Source organism: Miscanthus floridulus, unplaced genomic scaffold (assembly GCF_019320115.1).
Source record: "Miscanthus floridulus cultivar M001 unplaced genomic scaffold, ASM1932011v1 fs_475_2_3, whole genome shotgun sequence".
NCBI classification, from domain to species: domain Eukaryota; kingdom Viridiplantae; phylum Streptophyta; class Magnoliopsida; order Poales; family Poaceae; genus Miscanthus; species Miscanthus floridulus.
The window spans coordinates 1-18,908 of NW_027096806.1; the positions used below are offsets into that span (position 1 = coordinate 1).

At 49.2% G+C, this 18,908-nt stretch overlaps 2 protein-coding genes and 1 non-coding gene across 3 annotated transcripts; 2 read left to right on the forward strand and 1 right to left on the reverse strand.

The window, feature by feature from the left end:
* Positions 1–1,866: 1,866 nt before the first annotated feature.
* Positions 1,867–1,950, forward strand: TRNAL-CAA (transfer RNA leucine (anticodon CAA)). The gene has a single exon. It is a non-coding gene; the product is annotated as a tRNA-Leu (tRNA).
* Positions 1,951–14,655: 12,705 nt separating this feature from the next.
* LOC136531911 (rRNA 2'-O-methyltransferase fibrillarin-like) lies at positions 14,656–15,093 on the forward strand. The gene has a single exon (XM_066524574.1). It carries the CDS (start codon positions 14,656–14,658, stop codon positions 15,091–15,093), a length of 438 nt encoding a protein of 145 aa, XP_066380671.1.
* A 1,677-nt stretch (positions 15,094–16,770) lies between these two features.
* LOC136531912 (probable serine/threonine-protein kinase PBL4) lies at positions 16,771–18,907 on the reverse strand (the record flags this gene model as incomplete). Its single annotated transcript, XM_066524575.1, has 1 exon — positions 16,771–18,907. A coding segment is annotated over one exon (1,824 nt), but the record flags the coding sequence as incomplete, so codon positions are not given.
* Between the last annotated feature and the right edge of the window lies 1 nt (position 18,908).

The following is an 18,908-nucleotide window of genomic DNA, read 5'->3' on the forward strand; positions in this document are numbered from 1 at the left end:
GACAAAATATATATTAAAAAATATTAATATTTATTATATATAATTGGTATCATTGAAAAGATCTTTCAATCTAGTTTTTTAATAAATTTATTTAAAGATATAAATATTACGCGTATTTTCTACAAATCGAGTTAAACTTGTGATATGAAAACTAAAAGCGATAGATAATTTGGAACAGAGGGAATACTGAATGGTCAAACGGCAGCTGTACCTGTACCTGTAACCGTATCGTCGAATTAGCTCATAGGACCGGTCACGTCACGCTGACGTTTGCACGCCAGCCCCACGCCAGACGCGCATTCCTCATGACACCCCAACGCTCCACGGTGTACGGTTGTCCCAGCCTCCATCTCTCAACGTCTAGGTCCAGATCACATCACGGGTGTTGACTTCGCAGAAGGTTAGAAAATATGATGATTTTGGCCCTGTTTAGTTCCCTCCTAAAATACCAATTTTTTCAAGATTTCTCATCACATCGAATCTTTGGACGCATGCATGAAACATTAAATATAAATAAAAAATAAAACTAATTACACAGTTTAGACGAAATCCACGAGACGAATCTTTTAAACCTAATTAAACTATGATTGTACACTAATTGCCAAATGACAACGAAAATGCTACAGTATCGTTTTGCCAAATAATTCGGCAACCAAACTGGCCCTTTGTTTGACAAAAGGCTAGAGCACACGTTCTACATTGAAAAAAACAATGTAGACACAGAACAGTTTTTACTGTAGCCTTATTTAGTTTCTCCCCCTAAAGTTTATTTCCTAACCCATCGAATATTTGGATATATGCATAGAGTATTAAATATAGATTAAAAAATAACTAATTGCACAGTTTGCGACTAATTTGCGAGACGAATCTTTTAAGCCTAATTAGTCCATGATTTGACAATATGGTGGTACGGTAACACATGTGCTAATGACGGATTAATTAGGCTTAATAAATTCGTCTCGCGGATTACTGACGGATTCTGTAATTTATTTTTTTATTAGTATCCAAACACCCCATACGACACCCCCATGTGACACCCGATATGACATCCCAAAACTTTATATCTTGAATTTAAACAAGGCCTAAAGCCTCACGCTGAAAACGTATGAACGATGAGGCCATAATAAAGGACTGTGAGGCACAGTTTGAATCCTTAGAATTAAAATTTATTTTAATATAATCATAATTTAAATACAGATTAGTTAAGCTAATATGGTTGAATGTGCAATGTATTTGTATAGTATTATTAGCCTTACGATAGAAATACTTATGTTATGTATTTCTGTTGTAAGAGAGCGATCTGTTGTAAGAGAGCGAGCCGAAGAGCGTGCTATAAGTTGCAGAGTAGAAATGTAAAATAGTGATCTATAGATTAATTTTTATCTCTCACCCTATGAATTTGAGATAGGCCTATACGTGAACTTTTAGAAAGTTATGGCTTATCAGGTATGGAACAGTGTTTTTCTCTCACAACAAATCAGCTTGAGCCGGCTTATCACCCGCATAAACCATCAGCCGAACAGGACGGTCAAATTCCAAACTAAATAGTCTACTTCATTAAGTAAACTTCAATTCCTCTAAAAATAAAAGGATCTAAATAGCTCTTGAGTATTTAAGTCCGCATTGGAGAATCAATTACCTTGTATGTTATTATATGTGTATATCTGGATTGTAACTTTTGTCTGGGATCACTATAGTCTTGCATGTCCATGTTGCGGCTGCCCTCACAATTAACAGAAAATTGTACAGGCACGTAACATTTCAGGTTTAGAAAATCTTATGACGATAGCGGTTGTTCTTTGGTTAACAAAGTGTAAGTTTTGATACTACTATAATAGAACATTATTTCAGAAATCAAGAAGTAAGGTCAGGATGGCCGAGTGGTCTAAGGCGCCAGACTCAAGTTCTGGTCCTCTAACGAGGGCGTGGGTTCAAATCCCACTTCTGACATTTTCTTACTTTTTTTCTTTTTTCTTTTCTATTTTTTCTTTTTCCCTTTCTAAAAACATTTATGTGACATTTTTTCTTTTTCCTTTTCTAAAACCAATTCTGAGCCCATCCCATGTACCACTTATGACATTTTTTTTCTTTTTCGTTTTTAATTAAAATCATTTCCGGGGCCATCCCATGAAGCTCTTGCAGTATTTTTTTTCCCCATTTTCAAATCATTTCTAGGGCCATCCCATCCTTTTTTAAAATCATTTCTGGGCCCATCCCGTGTAGCTCTTGCAGTTTTTCTTCTTCCTTGTTTAAAATCATTTCTGGGGTCATTTTTTTTTCCGATAACACGACTCCAAACATTTGTAGGGCCCATCCCGCGTAGTCTTCATTTAATTCTTCTAGACTTCCTCCAGCCTTTCCTGGAGGGAAAATTCACTTGGGATAGTTTACGTGGCTACTAAAGTCAGCGCATGTTTCTGTTTCGTAGTGAGATTTTATCAACTCGATCGTGATAGGACATGCACCTTTATGGACGATAATGTAGAAATTACTACTGCTCAATCTAATTAAGGGTGTCTCATTGCTTTAAAATCGTACACTAAAAGAGGAGACTGGAGAGCCTACTGCTGAAAGTGTTTAGCGCTGAGGTTGTACTAACTACTAAGTCGTGTCTAAAGGTTATCATGTTTCATGTCAAATTGTTACTTGCATTTTTGTCATAACCAGGAGCCGAAAGATGAAGAAACTTACATATGTTTGCAGTCTACCGTATGAACACGTCTCAGGAATGAGAATTAATTTCTATAAAAGTGAAGTCATTCCTTTTAATTTGGAGGAGAATGAGACTAATTCGGTATCTTCTTTTAGTTGCCCTTTACGTGAAGTACCTACTAAGTATTTATGGGGTACTTTTACACTATGACAAACTTCCGAGGGAGGAGGTTTGAACCTGATGCTTAAACATTATCACCACCAGCTTTGTAGGTTCCATCACTGTTAGTTTTTATCCTCGTTATTGAAATCCAGCGGACAGCCGTGATAATCAGGATTGCCACTGGAGCCCCGTTCGGTGAGGCGCCCCGTTCGCGTGCCCTGATCCGCTTCTTTTTTTCATCTGAAACAGTGTTTTCCTCTCACAAATTCCTTCAGAATTTCTCCAAACCATCCAAATTCCTTCAGAACCATACCATCCGAACGGGGTCATTGGCCCCGTTCGGATGGTATGGTTTTGGAGGAATTTTGGGTTTCTGTCCCTACTCTATAGTCTAATGGTGATTTTGCTCCTACTTTTTTAACTTTAAGATTTTACCCTCGTTTTATTTAAACGAAGCTCCCATTTCCCCCTACGATGTAACACCGTCTGAAATGGTTGGATTACATGGCAAAAAAAGAAAAAAAAGAAAAGGCTCCTATGCGAATAGACAACTATACCCTTCAGTCTATCTCCTTTCTCAGTCGGTCTAGGTCGAATCTTTTCCGAACGGAACGAAGTCGCGAGCGCTCGCGTTCCAGGCGGCGGCGCCGCTCCTTCTCCCTCAGCCACGCTCCCCCCTAGCTCGTCTCCTCATCCATCTGGACCCTCCCCCTGGCGGCGTGGCCACTGACTGGGGGCGCAGCGCAGCCTGTGGCCTACTCCACCCGGCCCAATCCCCCCGGCTCGCGCCCTCGGCGGCGCGGCTGGGGGACTCGCCCGCTGCCCTGCCCTCGCCTGCAGGCACGCCTAGGCTCGCGCTTACAGGCAGCAGCAGCAGCTCCAGTCAGCCACCATGGAAGAGCCTAGGCATTTTCTTTGATTTTTGAGATGTGTGGTTTAATGCAGTAGGAAATAGCAGCAATTAGTATATGTGTTAACTCATTTATTCCCTCCTGTGATTTGTAGGAAAAATCACAGTAAATTGGAACTTGTTGTTAGAGTGTGCTCGTTTTTCAGCTTGCCAGACAGTGGTCCAAAACACATGCTGGCAAGGTAGAACTTTGCCAACCAAGGTTGTTGACACAAATAGCTTTGCCAATCAAGCCACATGATAAAGTTGTCACTACTAAGAAAAGGAAGATGTATTCTGAATGCAATGAACTAGGATATACAACCAAGACTTGCCAAGAAAGTCCTACAGCTAGTGAAAAGCGGAGACAATCAACACCACAAGATGGATCAGGACAAGGAAGCAATGACCCAATGTGAGTCATACTTGTATTGCTGCCCAATTCCATTTATTTATCCCAATTATTCATATTTACTTGTACTAACATTTTTTCTAACAAACATTAAGTGCAAGTGCTAGTGCTAGTGTAAGTGCAAGTGATACTACAACGGGAAGAGGAATGGGAAGGGGAAGGGGAAGGAGAAGAGGGTCAGCAAAGGCCAACAATGAGACAAAGTAAGACAAGCCAACATTGCTTCTCTTTACTACATATTTTAGTAACTTTACTAACATAATTCTTCTCTTTTTTCATATAAAGTGCAAGTGCTTCATGAAGGGGAAGAGGAGCAACTTCTGGGAGGCTTGCTACTTTGTTAGATTTTGATGCTTGATATGTAGCTCACTGTTAATTGCCTAGAGAACTCATTAGTAGCTCCTATTTTTATTTGACATGTCATTTAGACCTATATGCTAGTGTTTGACATGTCATTTGGACCTGTATGTTGCCTTCTATTATGGTACTATGATGACATGTTGCATGGATCTAGTTTATATGTACTAGTTATGTGATATTAAATTGTGTTTATGTGGATTATCAGCTGAAATGTTGTCGATTTTTTTCTAAAAATTCTGTACAAAAATGTCAACTTGCTGTCTGAAACTAGGTGTAAAAACACAAATAACATAATAAAACAGTGGTAAAAAACGCATGGGCAAAGTTGTTCTTTCGTCCAAAAGTTAACACCATTAGAGGGACTTAACAAACCAGGGGTAAACTCTTTCTTCGTTTAAAAATAGCAGGGGTAAAATCACAAAGTTAAAATAACGAGGGCAAAATCACAAATAGACATCAAAACAGGGGTAGAAACGTTTAAGCCCCATAATAATAATAATAATAACAACAACAACAACCACCACCACCGCAATGAAGAAAGTCTGCTGTGTGCTCAACTTGACTCTTGGGGCAGAGTCCCGAAAGGAGCAGTTCTGGTTGGCCCATTCGACGCAGGCCCGCAACAGCTCATGATGTAAGCCCATGAGCAGACCCCAACCCGGCCCATTCCACGCAGGCTCTGAACATCTTTGTGATTGAAGCCCACGAGCAGACCCTACCGATCTCGTGGTCAGCGGCTCGACGGCGGCGACCGGCCGCCCGCCTCGACCTCCACTTCTCCCTCTCATCCGTCGTCGCTGGCTAACCTAATAAGTAAGCCGTCATCGTCAGTTGACTAATATCCTCGCCCTGGTCGTGCGTCGAGGTGCGCGATTAATCAACGCCGGCAGCTCTGCTGTTAATCGGGCGTCAACCGGCAACCGCCACCGGATTCCTACTGATTGCACACATCCTACTTTAATGAACATAGGTTGACTGTCTTTTTCATCTCTGCAATGGTTGCTGAATTTGAAAATGGCGTACCACATTCGCCGGGCGAGTCCAAAGGCCAACTCAGATCTCTAACACAAAGTCCTCGTCCTATGCTGAAGTTGTGGATGACGATCAGTTCCGTTCACTGTTGGACCTGTTGTTTCGTCAATGGATCATGCTGTTACTACTTCATGGCTAATGGATTTGTGTGTTGACCGAATTTATTTTTTGGTCCATGATGAGGATCACTGTCGGTCGCACTTGCGTAAAATGCTTTTCTTAGTTTCCTTGTGCGACCTCAACTAATCATGTCAAGCAAGTGGAGTAGTATGATTAACTGCCATTGACATGCTGATCGATGCGGTAAGTTTGACATATTTTCTATTTTCTATCTACTACCTAAATTTGTAAACAGGTTTTTGATTAATCTGGTAGCACATTTTTTGTTTACGAATATACGAGCTTTATATAGACAAGTGGAGTAGTACATTTGTTAGTAATTTAGAGATAGGGTAGGCTAGACAGTAGACACACCAGGACTAGCCTCCGTGAGTTGGTGCCCAATCGTTAACGAACGCGTGTGCACGGGTACTGTAATCGGCGCACGACATATTCTTCCTAAGGCCACGTTCGTTTCACCGAAAACGAGCCCCAGGAAGAATTCCCAGCCGGATTGGTAACTTTAATTTATATAAGCTTTCACTAGGGGAGTTGATTCCTGGCCCTGTAATGCCGTAAACGAACGAGGCCTAAAACTCTCGTGAAGCTCCTTGGTTAGGGGACAGCGGCAGGCACGCGGGGCAGGTGGGAGGCGGGCGGAGTGGCGCAGCGGCGTCCTCACCGCCGGCCGTGGGTGGCGGACGGTGGAGTGCCAAATAGCCTAGGGTTAGATTTTGAGATTGTGGAAATCTCCAATATCCTTCGGCCGTAGAGGGACGGACGGGGGAGGCGGCTGAGCCGGCGGCGGTGGCGGATCAATGGGCGGTGAGGCAAGGCGGTGGCAGTGGTCGGGCGGTGGAAGACAACCGGTGGACGGGGTCGGTGGCGGGGGCAAAGAATACCGGAGTTAGAACGACGGGTAGAAGCGGTGGGGACAGACAGTAGGCGGCTGTCCCGGATGCGTGGGCACCGGCGGTAGGCGGCAGCGGGGGGCATGAGGAAGAAGATGCATTATAGGCGGGCGAGAGGAAGAAGACGCGCATCGGTAACTCAACTGGCATAAGCACGTTGTAGATAAGGGTCGTGGTTGGTGGCTTGTGAACTTTACAATCAACCAATCTCACAGTCATGCTGGGCCACTTGCCCATTGGCATTCTCAAACATCACTACTGGAAACCGGCAATTTGCTGAGTGCCTGCGGCACTCGGCAAAACCCGAAATACACTCGGTAAAGGCTTTACCGAGTGCCGCACTCAGCAAAGAACCTGTCGGCAAATGTTTCTTTGCCGAGTGCCACATATCGGGCACTCGGTAAAGCCTTTGCCGAGTGTCACGTCAGCACTCGGCAAAAGAAAATCCGACATCAACTCTGACGGCCTCTTTGCCGAGTGCCACCTCAGCGGCACTCGGCAAAGAATTTTTTTTTTTTGAAAATTCTTTGCCGAGTGTCATACTCTTGCACTGGGCAAAGAATTTTTTTCTTTTTTTTTAAAAAAATCTTTGCCGAGTGCCATGGCTTTGACACTCGGCAAAACTGGGAAATTGGGTCTCTGCTTCCCAGCTTTGCCGAGTGCCATGGTCACGGCACTCGGCAAAGCCCTCTTTGCTGAGTGTGGCACTCGGCAAAGAGGGGAAAATGCTATTTTTTTTGTTTTTTGCTTTCCATCAGCGCAAACAAAGAAATCACATATATATCAACACACAGCACATGATATATCACATACACATCCATAATCCATCACATACACATCCACCATCCATAATACATCACATACAAATCCATTGTCCATAATCCATCACATACATTCGCATCATCCATGACAATATCCATCACAATATATATATGTCTCTAGTAGTAGTCCAACATAAGGCTAAGTCTAACACAAGTCCATGCAACATGAAAAGAAACAAATAAACGGTACCTACTGCCAGCCTCCCCACCCGGAGTGTGAACTGCCACCTTGAGGAGGGCCAGTTGTCCACCCGGCCTGTGGAGAAGGGCCACCTTGAGGAGTCGGGTTCGAACCCACCGACTGTTGCTGCACAAAGGAGAAGCAAATTCATGAGTATCTACAGGAGGGCCACACAAGCTAAAGGAATAAACAACCATATATACTCACCGGAGTCCCTACAGGAGGAGGAGGAGCCACAACTGGAGCGAGCAGCGACTGGGGCACGACCACACCTGGCAAGGCCTGAAGGCTCGCCATGAAGCTGAACATGTCCTGCAGCCTCTGCGCCTCGGGCGCCCTCTGGGCTTGTACAACCTCCATCTCCAGCCGATGGGCCTCCACCTAGGCCGCCTGCTGGGCCTCCAACCTTCGCAAGTTGGCCTACAACATTCCACCCGCAATGTTTAAACAATGCAAAGACAAGGTAGATGTGTAAAAGCAATGAACGACGAATAAAACAGTACTAACCTGGAGTTCCGCCATCTGCTGCTGTGAGCTCTGCTGCCGAGAGCATATGGGGAGGGAGGAGCTCGTGCTCCTTGCTCGAATCTCGGCGAGGTTGGGAACAGAGGTGGAGTCGACTGTGCTGTCCGCCATCCAGTACCGGCCGTGCTGCTTCCCTCTTCCTAGCCTCATCAGGAGGTCTATGTCCAGGGGCTGGGTGGCCGGATCGAAGTCCTCCCCATGGCGCTCACGGGCCATCGAGGTGTACTCGCTAAGCTTGCTGTGGACGCTCGCGCTGGTGTACGCCTCGGGCCCGTCCACCGGGTTGTAGGTGACTTCCAGGGCCGTCGCCTTGCCCTTGTGTGCCAGGGCGTACGCCATGAACTCGTTGCATTCCTGGCCTTGGTGCACCTGGGACTACGAGGAAAACACAAAGATGATTACAAGTAATGAGAATTGAGCGTTAGAATAAATAAATAAAGATGAAAACACAAAGAAGATTACCCATGTCTGGGCGTACGCGCTGAGGCTTCGGTTGCCTTGGTGGTGTGGCACCCCACCCATCTGTAGGCGGCAGTCCTGACAGATGTTGTGCTTCTCCGCCCACTCCTCCGAGAGCCACCTGTCCACAATGGCCTCCCAGCAGAGGCGGTGCCTGGCGCACCAATCAGGACATTGCTGCATGCCATCAAGTTATTGATATGTCAGAAGATGAAATGAAGCTTACCTATTCTTCATGGAAGGAGTCAGTATTAATGTTTCGTACTTACCGAGAGGTACTGCTCCTTAGTGAGCGTCCTGGTCCTAGCATCGGCCTTCCTCACCACCTGACCAAGGACGTCGGCGCTGTAGTTGATGATGCACTAGAGCCGCGTCTCGTGGTATAGGTCCGAGAGTCAGGACCTACAGACCTTGTCCTACACTCGCGCCGCCCGGTCCTCAAACCCTTCGTCGCACCTAAAGAAGTCCTACGTACAGACATCATGTATCGTTTCATTATTTCAAGAACGACCAATGAATGCGTAGTATTGACCAATTTAGTGCGATGAAGACTCACCCAGAACTCGGCCTTGATCCACGCCGCAACGGTGCCGAACTCGCTGTCCTCGGCGGCGTAGAAGTGGTCCCACGTCCAGGGCGGCGAAGTCACCAAGGCGTAGGTGACCATGCCAGGGTAGTGCTGCCGAATCAGAAGGCCCAGGGTGCCATTGATGTGCCGACCTGTTCTGGACAAAACTTCCCAGTTGCTGCAAGAGTCATTAAGAAGAATTGTTAGTCTCCAGTTCGATTTTCAACATGTCATATGAAATAGTAGTGAAATAATACTTACTTGTCGCCACTGGGTCAAATCACCGGGCGTTGGTGAAGTGGGATCGGCCACGCCAGGAGCTGCGAGGGCCCGTGCAAGTAGACTCCCGACGAGGTAGAGCCAGAGGCAGTGCTAGTGGAACCCCCTGCTGTCGCTATCGCCGCCTCCCCGTGGTCCGACAAGTCAGAGGAAGTGCCACCCCCTCCTATGTGCAGGCCCACCGCCTGGTCGTCCTCGTCCACCGATGGGGTGGTAGCCGGCTGCACCCTCGTCCTCGGACGGCCGCGGGGGCGGCCGCTCCTCATCCTCCTCGTCGGCGGCTTCGGCAAGGGGTCCTCCTCAGCGTGGGGTGGTGAGCGCTCCCTCATGTAGAGGGAGTTGACCCCCCGACGGGCCTACCTTCCGCCCGGCATTTTGTCGAGTGCCTGCAATTTCAAAGAGTAAACCAATTAGCACAGTTAAATTACAAGTACTTATAAAGAGATGCAAAATGAACGAAATATAATTACAATAATAATAATAATAATAATAATAATAATAATAATAATAATAATAATATAGTATTACATGAATTAGAAATATTCTTCACGATTGGCAGCGGCTGGATCATAGGTGTCATCATCACTATCAATATTGTCGAGTAAATTAGGCTCATCTCCATCGTTGTCATCATTATCATCGCCTAACTGTAATCGCTCAAGCATTTGTAAGTCCTTAGCATTTTGCACCTCTTCTCAGTTGTCCTCATCTCCATCGTCCTGATCAATGTCATTGTCTACTTCCATGCCCATCAGCGAAAACATGTCTATGTCAAACCTCCCTTCTAGCCCCTCTGGTTGATAGAACTCCCGTGTGTTTGGGTCAAAGTTGTAATCCTCATTGTTTGGGACAGGCAGTTTACCGTGCGGCGATACCAACTACACAAGGTACCAACCGATAAGATTGGGGTCTTTTTGGCCGCCCATGGGAGATAATAAACTTGCGTGGCCTGTTGAGCCACAATATAGACATCCTCTCCTTGATAGATAGAATCCTGTCAAATTTTGACTTGTCCAATCTTAGGGGCTGTTCTCGTGACATTAGGATCAAACCAATGGCATTTGAATACGACTTGATTAGGAGCTTTGCGACACTCAAAATTGAGCTCGTATATTTCTTCTACTATGCCGTAGTAGTCACGTTCATCGGTGCCGGGCGTACGAACTCCGATATTCGTGGTTTTCCTATTGGGCCGACTCCGCTCGTAGTTTCTTGTGTGAAAGCGATAGCCATTCACATCATAAACGGTGAATGACTTGACCTTGTAGGCAAAGCCTTTGGCGAGCCCTTTCAACTCAGCATCCATTTTCGCATCCTTGCGGGCCTACAAGGTGAGGCCGGATAGATCATTACATTACTCGCTCGTAGGAGCAAAGTGGGATGTCAAAGATTGAACGAGGTAAATTGGACGGTACCTTCGTATCGAACCAGGATATGAAATCGGGCACACCATCTTTGAGAAGACTATCTTCTTCTTGAGGGGAAGGAGCCCTATTCCCTGTCCAGTATTTTTTCAGAAATTCCCTAAAAAACAAGAGATAAGGGGGTTCGATAGATGGAGGATAGTGACAAGGGAGTATGTAACAAGCTCATTGAGAACTTACTGCACATAAGGCTTCACTTCGTCAAGGTTCAACAACACATACAGCATGATAGTGCGCCACTCATCATGCCACAAGGCCTTGGTGCCCGATGTGCTTGCCTTTCCAAGTTGCCCTTTGAAAAGGCTGAGGTTCGATGAACTCTCATCCGCGTTGTAACGAGGGGGACGATTATGCACGCTGGGAAGGCCATCCTTATAGTATGCTATTGTGAAGTTTGACACCTCCTCCAGAATGAATGCCTCTGCCATAGAAGCCTCAATTTTAGCTTTATTTCTACACTTTTTCCGAAGAATCTTTAGACATCTCTCAATTGTATAGCACCAACGGGTCTGCAAGGGCCTTCCCATTCGTGCCTCGTACGGTGTGCAAAATCAGATGCTGCATCGCTAGGAAGAAGCTAGGTGGGAAGATCTTCTCCAACTTGCAGAGCAACACAGGTGCCACTTTCTCCAAGTCATCAATCACGTCCCGAGATAACTCCTTGGCACAAAGCTGGTGGAAGAAATAGCTCAACTCTGCCAGCACGTGCCACACATGCTCAGGGACGTATCCCCGGGTCATCGTAGGAAGGAGACGCTCAATCCATATGTGGTAGTCATCACTCTTCATCCCTAAGACTCACATAGTGGACAAGTTCACTCCCCTACTCAAATTCGCCGCATACCCATCAGGGAACATTAACGTCTGGATCCACTGTAGTACTTCCTTCCTTTGGTCCTTTTTCAAGACGAAATCGACCGGAGTCCTTCTCCATTTCTTGCCGGGCGCAGGAGGCTTCATCACTTGCTTTGGCCTATCGCACATCATTGCCAGGTCCAGTCTAGCCTTAACGTTGTCCTTTGACTTATCAGGAATGTCCATGAGTGTTGCAAAAAGCGCCTCGGCGATATTCTTTTCTGTGTGCATTACATCAATGTTGTGTGGAAGAAGAAGGTCATTGAAATAGGGGAGCCTAGTCAAGCCCGATTTATGAGTCCACTGGTGTTCCTCACCATATCCAATAAAACCACCTTTCTCTTTATCATCTTTGAGAGCCTCTATCTCAGCATGGACCTCGGCACCGGTCATCATCTGAGGTGCAGGGTCGGTGACTTGAACCCCTTTCCTAAAGTTCTTGATGTCTCGTCTGAATGGATGGTCAAGAGGGAGGAATTGACGATGTTGGTCAAACGAAGAAAACTTGCCACCCCTCTTCAGCCAAGTGAACCTCACAGCTGTCTTGCATATTGGGCATGGGAACTTTCCGTGAACACACCACGCGCAGAATATGCCATACGCTAGGAAGTCATGCAGGGAGTAGTGGTACCACACATGCATTGTGAAGTTCTTCTTTGTAGCTCGGTCGTATGTCAGTACCCCCTTTTCCCAAGCAAGGATCAATTCATCAATGAGAGGCTCCATGAACAAACCCATCTTGTTCCCTAGGTGTCCAGGAATTATCAGTGACAAGAATACGTTCTTGGGTTGAAACATGACGCCGGGGGGGGGGGGGGGAGATTGAGGGGGATCACGAACACGGGCCAACAAGTGTACGGGGCCACCAGCAATCCATAGGGGTTGAACCCATCTGTTGCCAGCGCTACACGTACATTCCGAGCCTCCTCAGCTTTACCATGATGTATGCCATCGAAATGGGTCCATGCATCGCCATCCGATGGGTGTACCATCTTGTCAGCATTATATCTTTTGCCATGTTTGTGCCATGTCATCTGTTTCATGGACTCCTCTGTCATGTATAGCCGTTGGATCCTCGGTATGATAGGAATGTACCATAGGACCTTCGCGGGGATACCAAGCTGTTCCTTCTTGCCATCACTAGTGTCGACCTCCAGATACCTAGAGGATTTGCACTTTGGACAGTGCGTTGCTTTCTCGTGATCTTTCCTAAATAGGACGCAACCATTCGGACAAGCATGGATGTGCTCATACGACATCTTAAGGGCACGAAGAAGTTTCTGTGACTCATACAAGTTCTTCGGCAGAATGTGACCCTCCAGAAGCAGGGATCCAACAACTGCCAACATACCATCGAAGTTGTCTCGACTCATGCTACACTACGACTTGAACGTCATTAGGCATCCAATGGCATCCAGTTGCGAAACCATTGTCTTTTTGTGAAGGGGCTTCTGTGCCGAAGATAGCATATCGTAGTACGCCTTTGCGGATTCCTCTGGCTCGTCCTCTAATCCTTCACCGAACCATGCCTCCTGAAAGTCATCCATCCAGTCTGCTACCCCGGCATCTCCATCAAAAGCCTCGAGGCGTGGTCTCACCACCTCCTCTCTAATACGATCGGCTTCACCATGGTGGATCCAGCAGGTATAGTTTGGTGTGAATCCATACTTGCAAAGATCTTCCCCCACGTTCTTCCTATTCTTTCTTACACGGTTGTCACATTTGCTGCAGGGACACGACATCCGACTCGACCCTCTAGCAGCCTCGCCAAATGAATGCTCCAAGAAAGCATTAGTCTTAGTCATCCATTCTAGGGTCATACTTGCGTGGCCCGTGTACATCCAATCACAGTTCTCCATCCTCTGGCATATACATATGTAAGCGAGTAATATAACCAGCAATTGCATCTGCACGGCGTTCCTACCATCTAATAGGTGAGGATAGGTCCTAATCCCACCCGCGGATGCGTATATGAGGTCAGTTTCAATGCTCCACTCCTATCCGAGATAGAATTTTAGTAGCACCTCCCCGCTGTTCTCCCGATACACGTCCTGCAAAAGAGAGTGTGTATCCGGAGAACAACAGGGAGGTGATGCCAAAAGTCTGTCTCAGACTGGAGTGAACCATGGAAACTAACCTCATCTACGCATCCGTGGGCTGTCCAAAATACGTGGACAATCCGAAAGAGATACGATCGCAGATATGCAAAGATCTACATACCTCCGACCGTATCTCTTTCTAACGGGAGACGCCTAACTGGGCTACGTGACCATATAAAACATGCATGCAAAGGAGGAGGGGGTTATACCTAGGGTAGCAGTGGAGTTAGGCTAGCGGGGCAGTGGCATGTCGGTGCAGTGGCGAGGCGATGCGGTGCAGGCAGACCAGCAGTGCCGACGAAGACGATCGGGGTCGCCGAGTCTCTCCCACGGGTCCTTCTCCTACATAAAAGGCAATAGGTTAGAATCCATTGAAAATTTTGGCAGCACCTCCCCTGCACGGGGAGGTTTCCAAAACCTGCAAGAAACGTAGGCGCGATGGCCAACAACCACATATATACCAAACATAGGCATGAAGGCCAACAAACATATATATACCAAGACGAGCCATGTACCTTAGTTCTCTTTCCATGCAGATGAAAGTATCAAAGTAGTACAACAACAAGTACTACTACCACTACAACTACTACTAACACTAACACCACTACTACTAACACTACTACTATCACTACTTACTACTAACAATACTACTAACACTACTAACTACTAACTACTACTACTTACTAACTACTACTAACACTACTAAGTACTACTACTAACTACTACAGGTGTAGGGCATACCTTCGCGACGAGAATGTCAACAACGAGGGTCGGCGACGACGGCGGGGACGACCGCAGCGGTGTGAGGGTCGATGGGCCTAGGCCGACACCTTCCTTCTCCTCTCCTTCTCCTTCTCCTCCTCTCTTCTCCCCTGCCTCCTCCTCCTCTCTTCTGCAGTGGCCGTCGGCGGGGGCAGTGGCCGCCGATGGGGGAGGTGGCCGCTGAGGGGGGCGCGCAGGTGGAGGAGGTGGCCGCCAAGGGGGCCAGCGCGGGCGGTGGAGGCTGGGCGGGGGCGGTGGCCGCGACGCGCCTCCTCCTCCTCTCTTCTGCAGTGGCCGCCGGCGGGGGAGGTGGCCGCCGAGGGGGGCGCGCAGGCGGGGGAGGTGGCCGCCGAGGGGGCCGGTGTGGGCGGTGGCCGCTGGCGGGGCGCGCCGCGGTGGTGCTGGGGCCCGCGTGGGGAGGCGGCCCGGGGGCGCCGGCCGGCGAGGGGCCACCGCACGGGGAGGCGCGGTGGCCGGCGGTGTGCGGAGGCACGGGCCGGGGCGGAGGCGTGGTGGCCGGCGGTGTGCAGAGGCGTGGGCCGAAGCGGAGGCGCGGGTCGGGGCGGAGGCGCGGGCCAGCGATGTGCGGCGACGGCGGCTGAGGGAGAGAGAGGTGAGAGGGAGAGAGAAATGAGAGAAAGAGAGAGAGCGCGCCGGCCGGGCGCGGGTGAAGATAAGGCGGCTTTGCCGAGTGCCAGATCGGTGGCACTCGGCAAAGTCAATTTTCTTCGCTGAGTGTCGTGATCTGTCACTCGGCCAAGTTTTAAAAAAAATCAGCAGCTCTTTGCCGAGTGCCAGCTGGGCGGCACTCGGCAAAGTTATTACTTTGCCGAGTGCCAACCCTAGGCACTCGGCAAAATAATTTTTTTTGGTTTTTTGCCACTAATTTTTTTTGAAGCTTTAGTACCCTACCACAAACAACATGTTTAAATTTGGGATATTTTCATTGCCTTTTGGCATATTTCTATAGTTTATTTTGTTTTGTTGAATTTTTTCGGAAAATGTAAGTTTGAACTACGGGTGCATTGAATAATGGATTACATTCGTTCAAAAAATGTTATCCTTGTTTTTTAGTGTAAATTTAGGCTAAATCCAGGAACTATCTCAAAATTTCGATCAACGTGCTCGCGGGCCAACGCCGCCAACTTGCGTGGGAGTGGTTTTTTAATTGTATAAAATGCGAACGAATTCCAAAAATCATGAAACTTGTCGAGTTGTCGCCGTATCGTATGCGTATGCCGTGGAAAAAATTTGAAAAAGTTTCGACCACGTTGTCACGTACGATGCTCACAAACCAGGACATCTCCACATGTGATCGAGATATCCTGGTTTGTGAGCATCGTACGTGACAACGTGGTCGAAACTTTTTCAAAATTTTTCCACGGCATACGCATATGATACGGCGATAACTCAACAAGTTTCATGATTTTCGGAATTCGTTCGCATTTTATACAATTAAAAAACCACTCCCACGCAAGTTGGCGGCGTTGCCCCATGAGCACGTTGATCGAAATTCTGAGACAGTTCCTGGATTTAGCCTAAATTTACACTAAGAAACCATGATAACATTTTTTGAACGAATGTAATCCATTATTCAATGCACCCGCAGTTCAAACTTACATTTTCCGGAAAAATTCAACAAAACAAAATAAACTATAGAAATATGCCAAAAGGCAATGAAAATGTCCCAAATTTAAACATGTTGTTTGTGGTAGTGTACTAAAGCTTCAAAAAAATTGGTGGCAAAAAACAAAAAAAAAATTATTTTGCCGAGTGCCTAGGGTTGGCACTCGGCAAAATAAATTCTTTGCCGAGTGCCAAACGGGAGGCACTCGGCAAAGAGAACGCCGCTGGATGCCATTAGGCCCCTATCAATCTTTGCCGAGTGTCTTCCTTTGCCGAGTGCAGGTCTTTGCTGAGTGCCAGGCACTCGGCAAATGCCTCTTTGCCGAGTGCCATATTTTGCCGAGTGCGGCGCTCGGCAAACCAGGTCTTTGCCGAGTGCCCGAAATTTAGCACTCGGCAAAGATTTTTGCACTTGGCAAATCACGTGTTTCCCGTCCACACCGAGACCTGTTTTTTTTTGTGCCAATTCTTATATTTTTGGTTATCAATTCAGAGGAGCAATGTATCATCTCCGAAACAGTCGAGTAACTGGGAAATTGGCTTATTAACATTTGACACTATCTAACTTGCACCTATCCTGCTTGCCAAAGATCAGTGCAGCAGGAGATCGGCAATGGAGCCTCACTCCATTCTCCTAGGAAGGATAAGGAAGATCGTCATAGATCAACTATTCTACAGCAAAAATTAACACAAAAACTGGAGAAAAAAACTTACAATAGTTCAGAGGCCACCTTCTCTCATTGTCACTGATGGAACAAGACCTCTATTTTCAATTTTCATGTAAACAAAGCCTTGATTACTAATCACAAAAACCGCTGCTGGATCATGCATCTCCAAGATGTCTAGTAGTTGAAAAATTGGCAGATACATATAGACATTTGATAGTGCTAGGGTGATGCTTTTGACCTGATGAAGCCACGTACTGGCCGTGCCGCCATGTGTTTGACCGAGGTTCTGATAGCCACGCTACCCCATGCGTGCCTGCAGTGATGCCGTCGACATCACCTCAGTGTTCAGCGTGGATGACGACGTCGTCGACGGCATGGATCCCGCCGGCTCGGGCGTCGCAGCCGATGACGAGGCTGTGTCTGTGCCCTCCGAATTCTCTGCGTCGGGTAACAACAACACGTAGCCGTCGCCGTCGACACGCGCGTTGTAGTCGGCAAGCACGGCCTTGAGCTGCGCGAGCACCTCCGCGATCTCCGGCCGCTCATGCTTGTAGGGTCGCACGCACCGGCACGCGAGCGCGAAGACGGCGCACACGGAGGCCCTGTCCCACGCGGGGCCCAGCCGCCGGTCCACCATGGCCTCGGCGGCCGTGGCCGTCCCGGATGCGCCGCCGGCCTCGGCCACGGCCCAGTGCGCGGCCTGCACGATGGACTCGGCTCCGCCCGACGGCGTCGGCACCACGGCGCGCATCCCGGTGGCGAGCTCCAGGAGCACCACGCCGAAGCTGTACACGTCGGAGGCCTCCGACACGGTGCCCGCGCTGAAGCTCTCCGGGTCCACGTACCCGCGCGTGCCCCGCACCTCCGTCGACACGTGCGTCCCGCCCTCCGGGACGATCCGCGACACGCCGAAGTCCGACAGCTTCGCGGCTCCGGACTCCGACAGCAGCACGTTCGTGGGCTTCACGTCGCGGTGCACCACGGCGCCCTCGCGGAACCAGTGCAGGTACGCCAGCCCTTCGGCCACGTCCACGGCCACCTCCAGCCGCCGCCGCCACGGCAGCGGCGGCTCTCCCTGGAACAGCGCGCGCCACAGGTTGCCGCCCGCCATGTACTCGTACACGAGCGCGTGGTCGCCGCCGCCGCGCCCGCCGAGGCAGTAGCCGACGAGCATGGTCAGGTTGCGGTGCCGCAGCTTGGCGAGCACGGCCACCTCGGCGTAGAACTCTGACACCTTCTTGGACCGGTAGATCTTCTTGATGGCCACGCGCTGCCCCGACGGCAGGTGGCCGAGGTACACCTTCCCGGCGCCGCCTGTACCGAGCAGCAGCTTCTTGTCGTATCCGTTCGTCGCTTGCATCAGCTCTGCCTTGGTGAAGATGTAGAGACCTTCGCGCGGTAGCGGCGGCAGCGACGCCACCGAGTCGTCGTCGTCGTCGCTGGAGACGTTACCGCTCTCGCTGTCTCCTGCAGCCATCCTATTCCTACGCCGACGACGGATTCTTGTAACTGCCACGGCGGCGAAGCCGAGACAGACGACTGCCGCAGCCAAGCTGGCGGCGATGGGAACAGTGCTTTTGCTCGAGGAAAAACTGGAAGCACTACCCGCAGCAGGAGGGGACTGGGTGGCGGAGGCAGCAGCAGGCGGCGGCGGTGGTGAAGGGACGAGATCGCCGGTGCCGAGGCTGTTGACGTTCTCGAGGACCTGGAGCATGCAGAGCGCGTAGTCGCTGTAGCGCTCCAGCGGCGGGGGCGCGCGCGACCAGACGGCGACGGTGGCCGCCATCCCGCAGGGCACGAATTCCTTGGTGCGCGCGCTGGCCAGCATCTCGTAGGTGGTGGCGATCACGGCGCCGCGGCACTCGGAGCATCCCGGCGTGTCGGGCCGGACGGGCGGCGCGCGCTTCGACCCCGGCGCGGCGCAGAGGCGCGTGGCGTTGGGAAGCGCGGTCGGCGCCAGCGAGCGCACGCCGTCGATGGTGGACAGCTGGCATGGGCGGGCACCCGCCGCGAGCTGCTTGCCGGGGTCGCCGGTGAGGTCGCAGGAGCCGTCGTTCCCGGCGAGGAGGGACCGGGGCACGAGGCCTCCGGCGAGCAGCAGGGCCGCGAAGGCGTCGGAGCGG

What these genes read in the sequence shown, in the direction of transcription:
- LOC136531911 (XM_066524574.1), top strand. Translation starts at nt 14,656, where the DNA reads ATGGGGGAGGTGGCCGCTGAGGGGGGCGCGCAGGTGGAGGAGGTGGCC.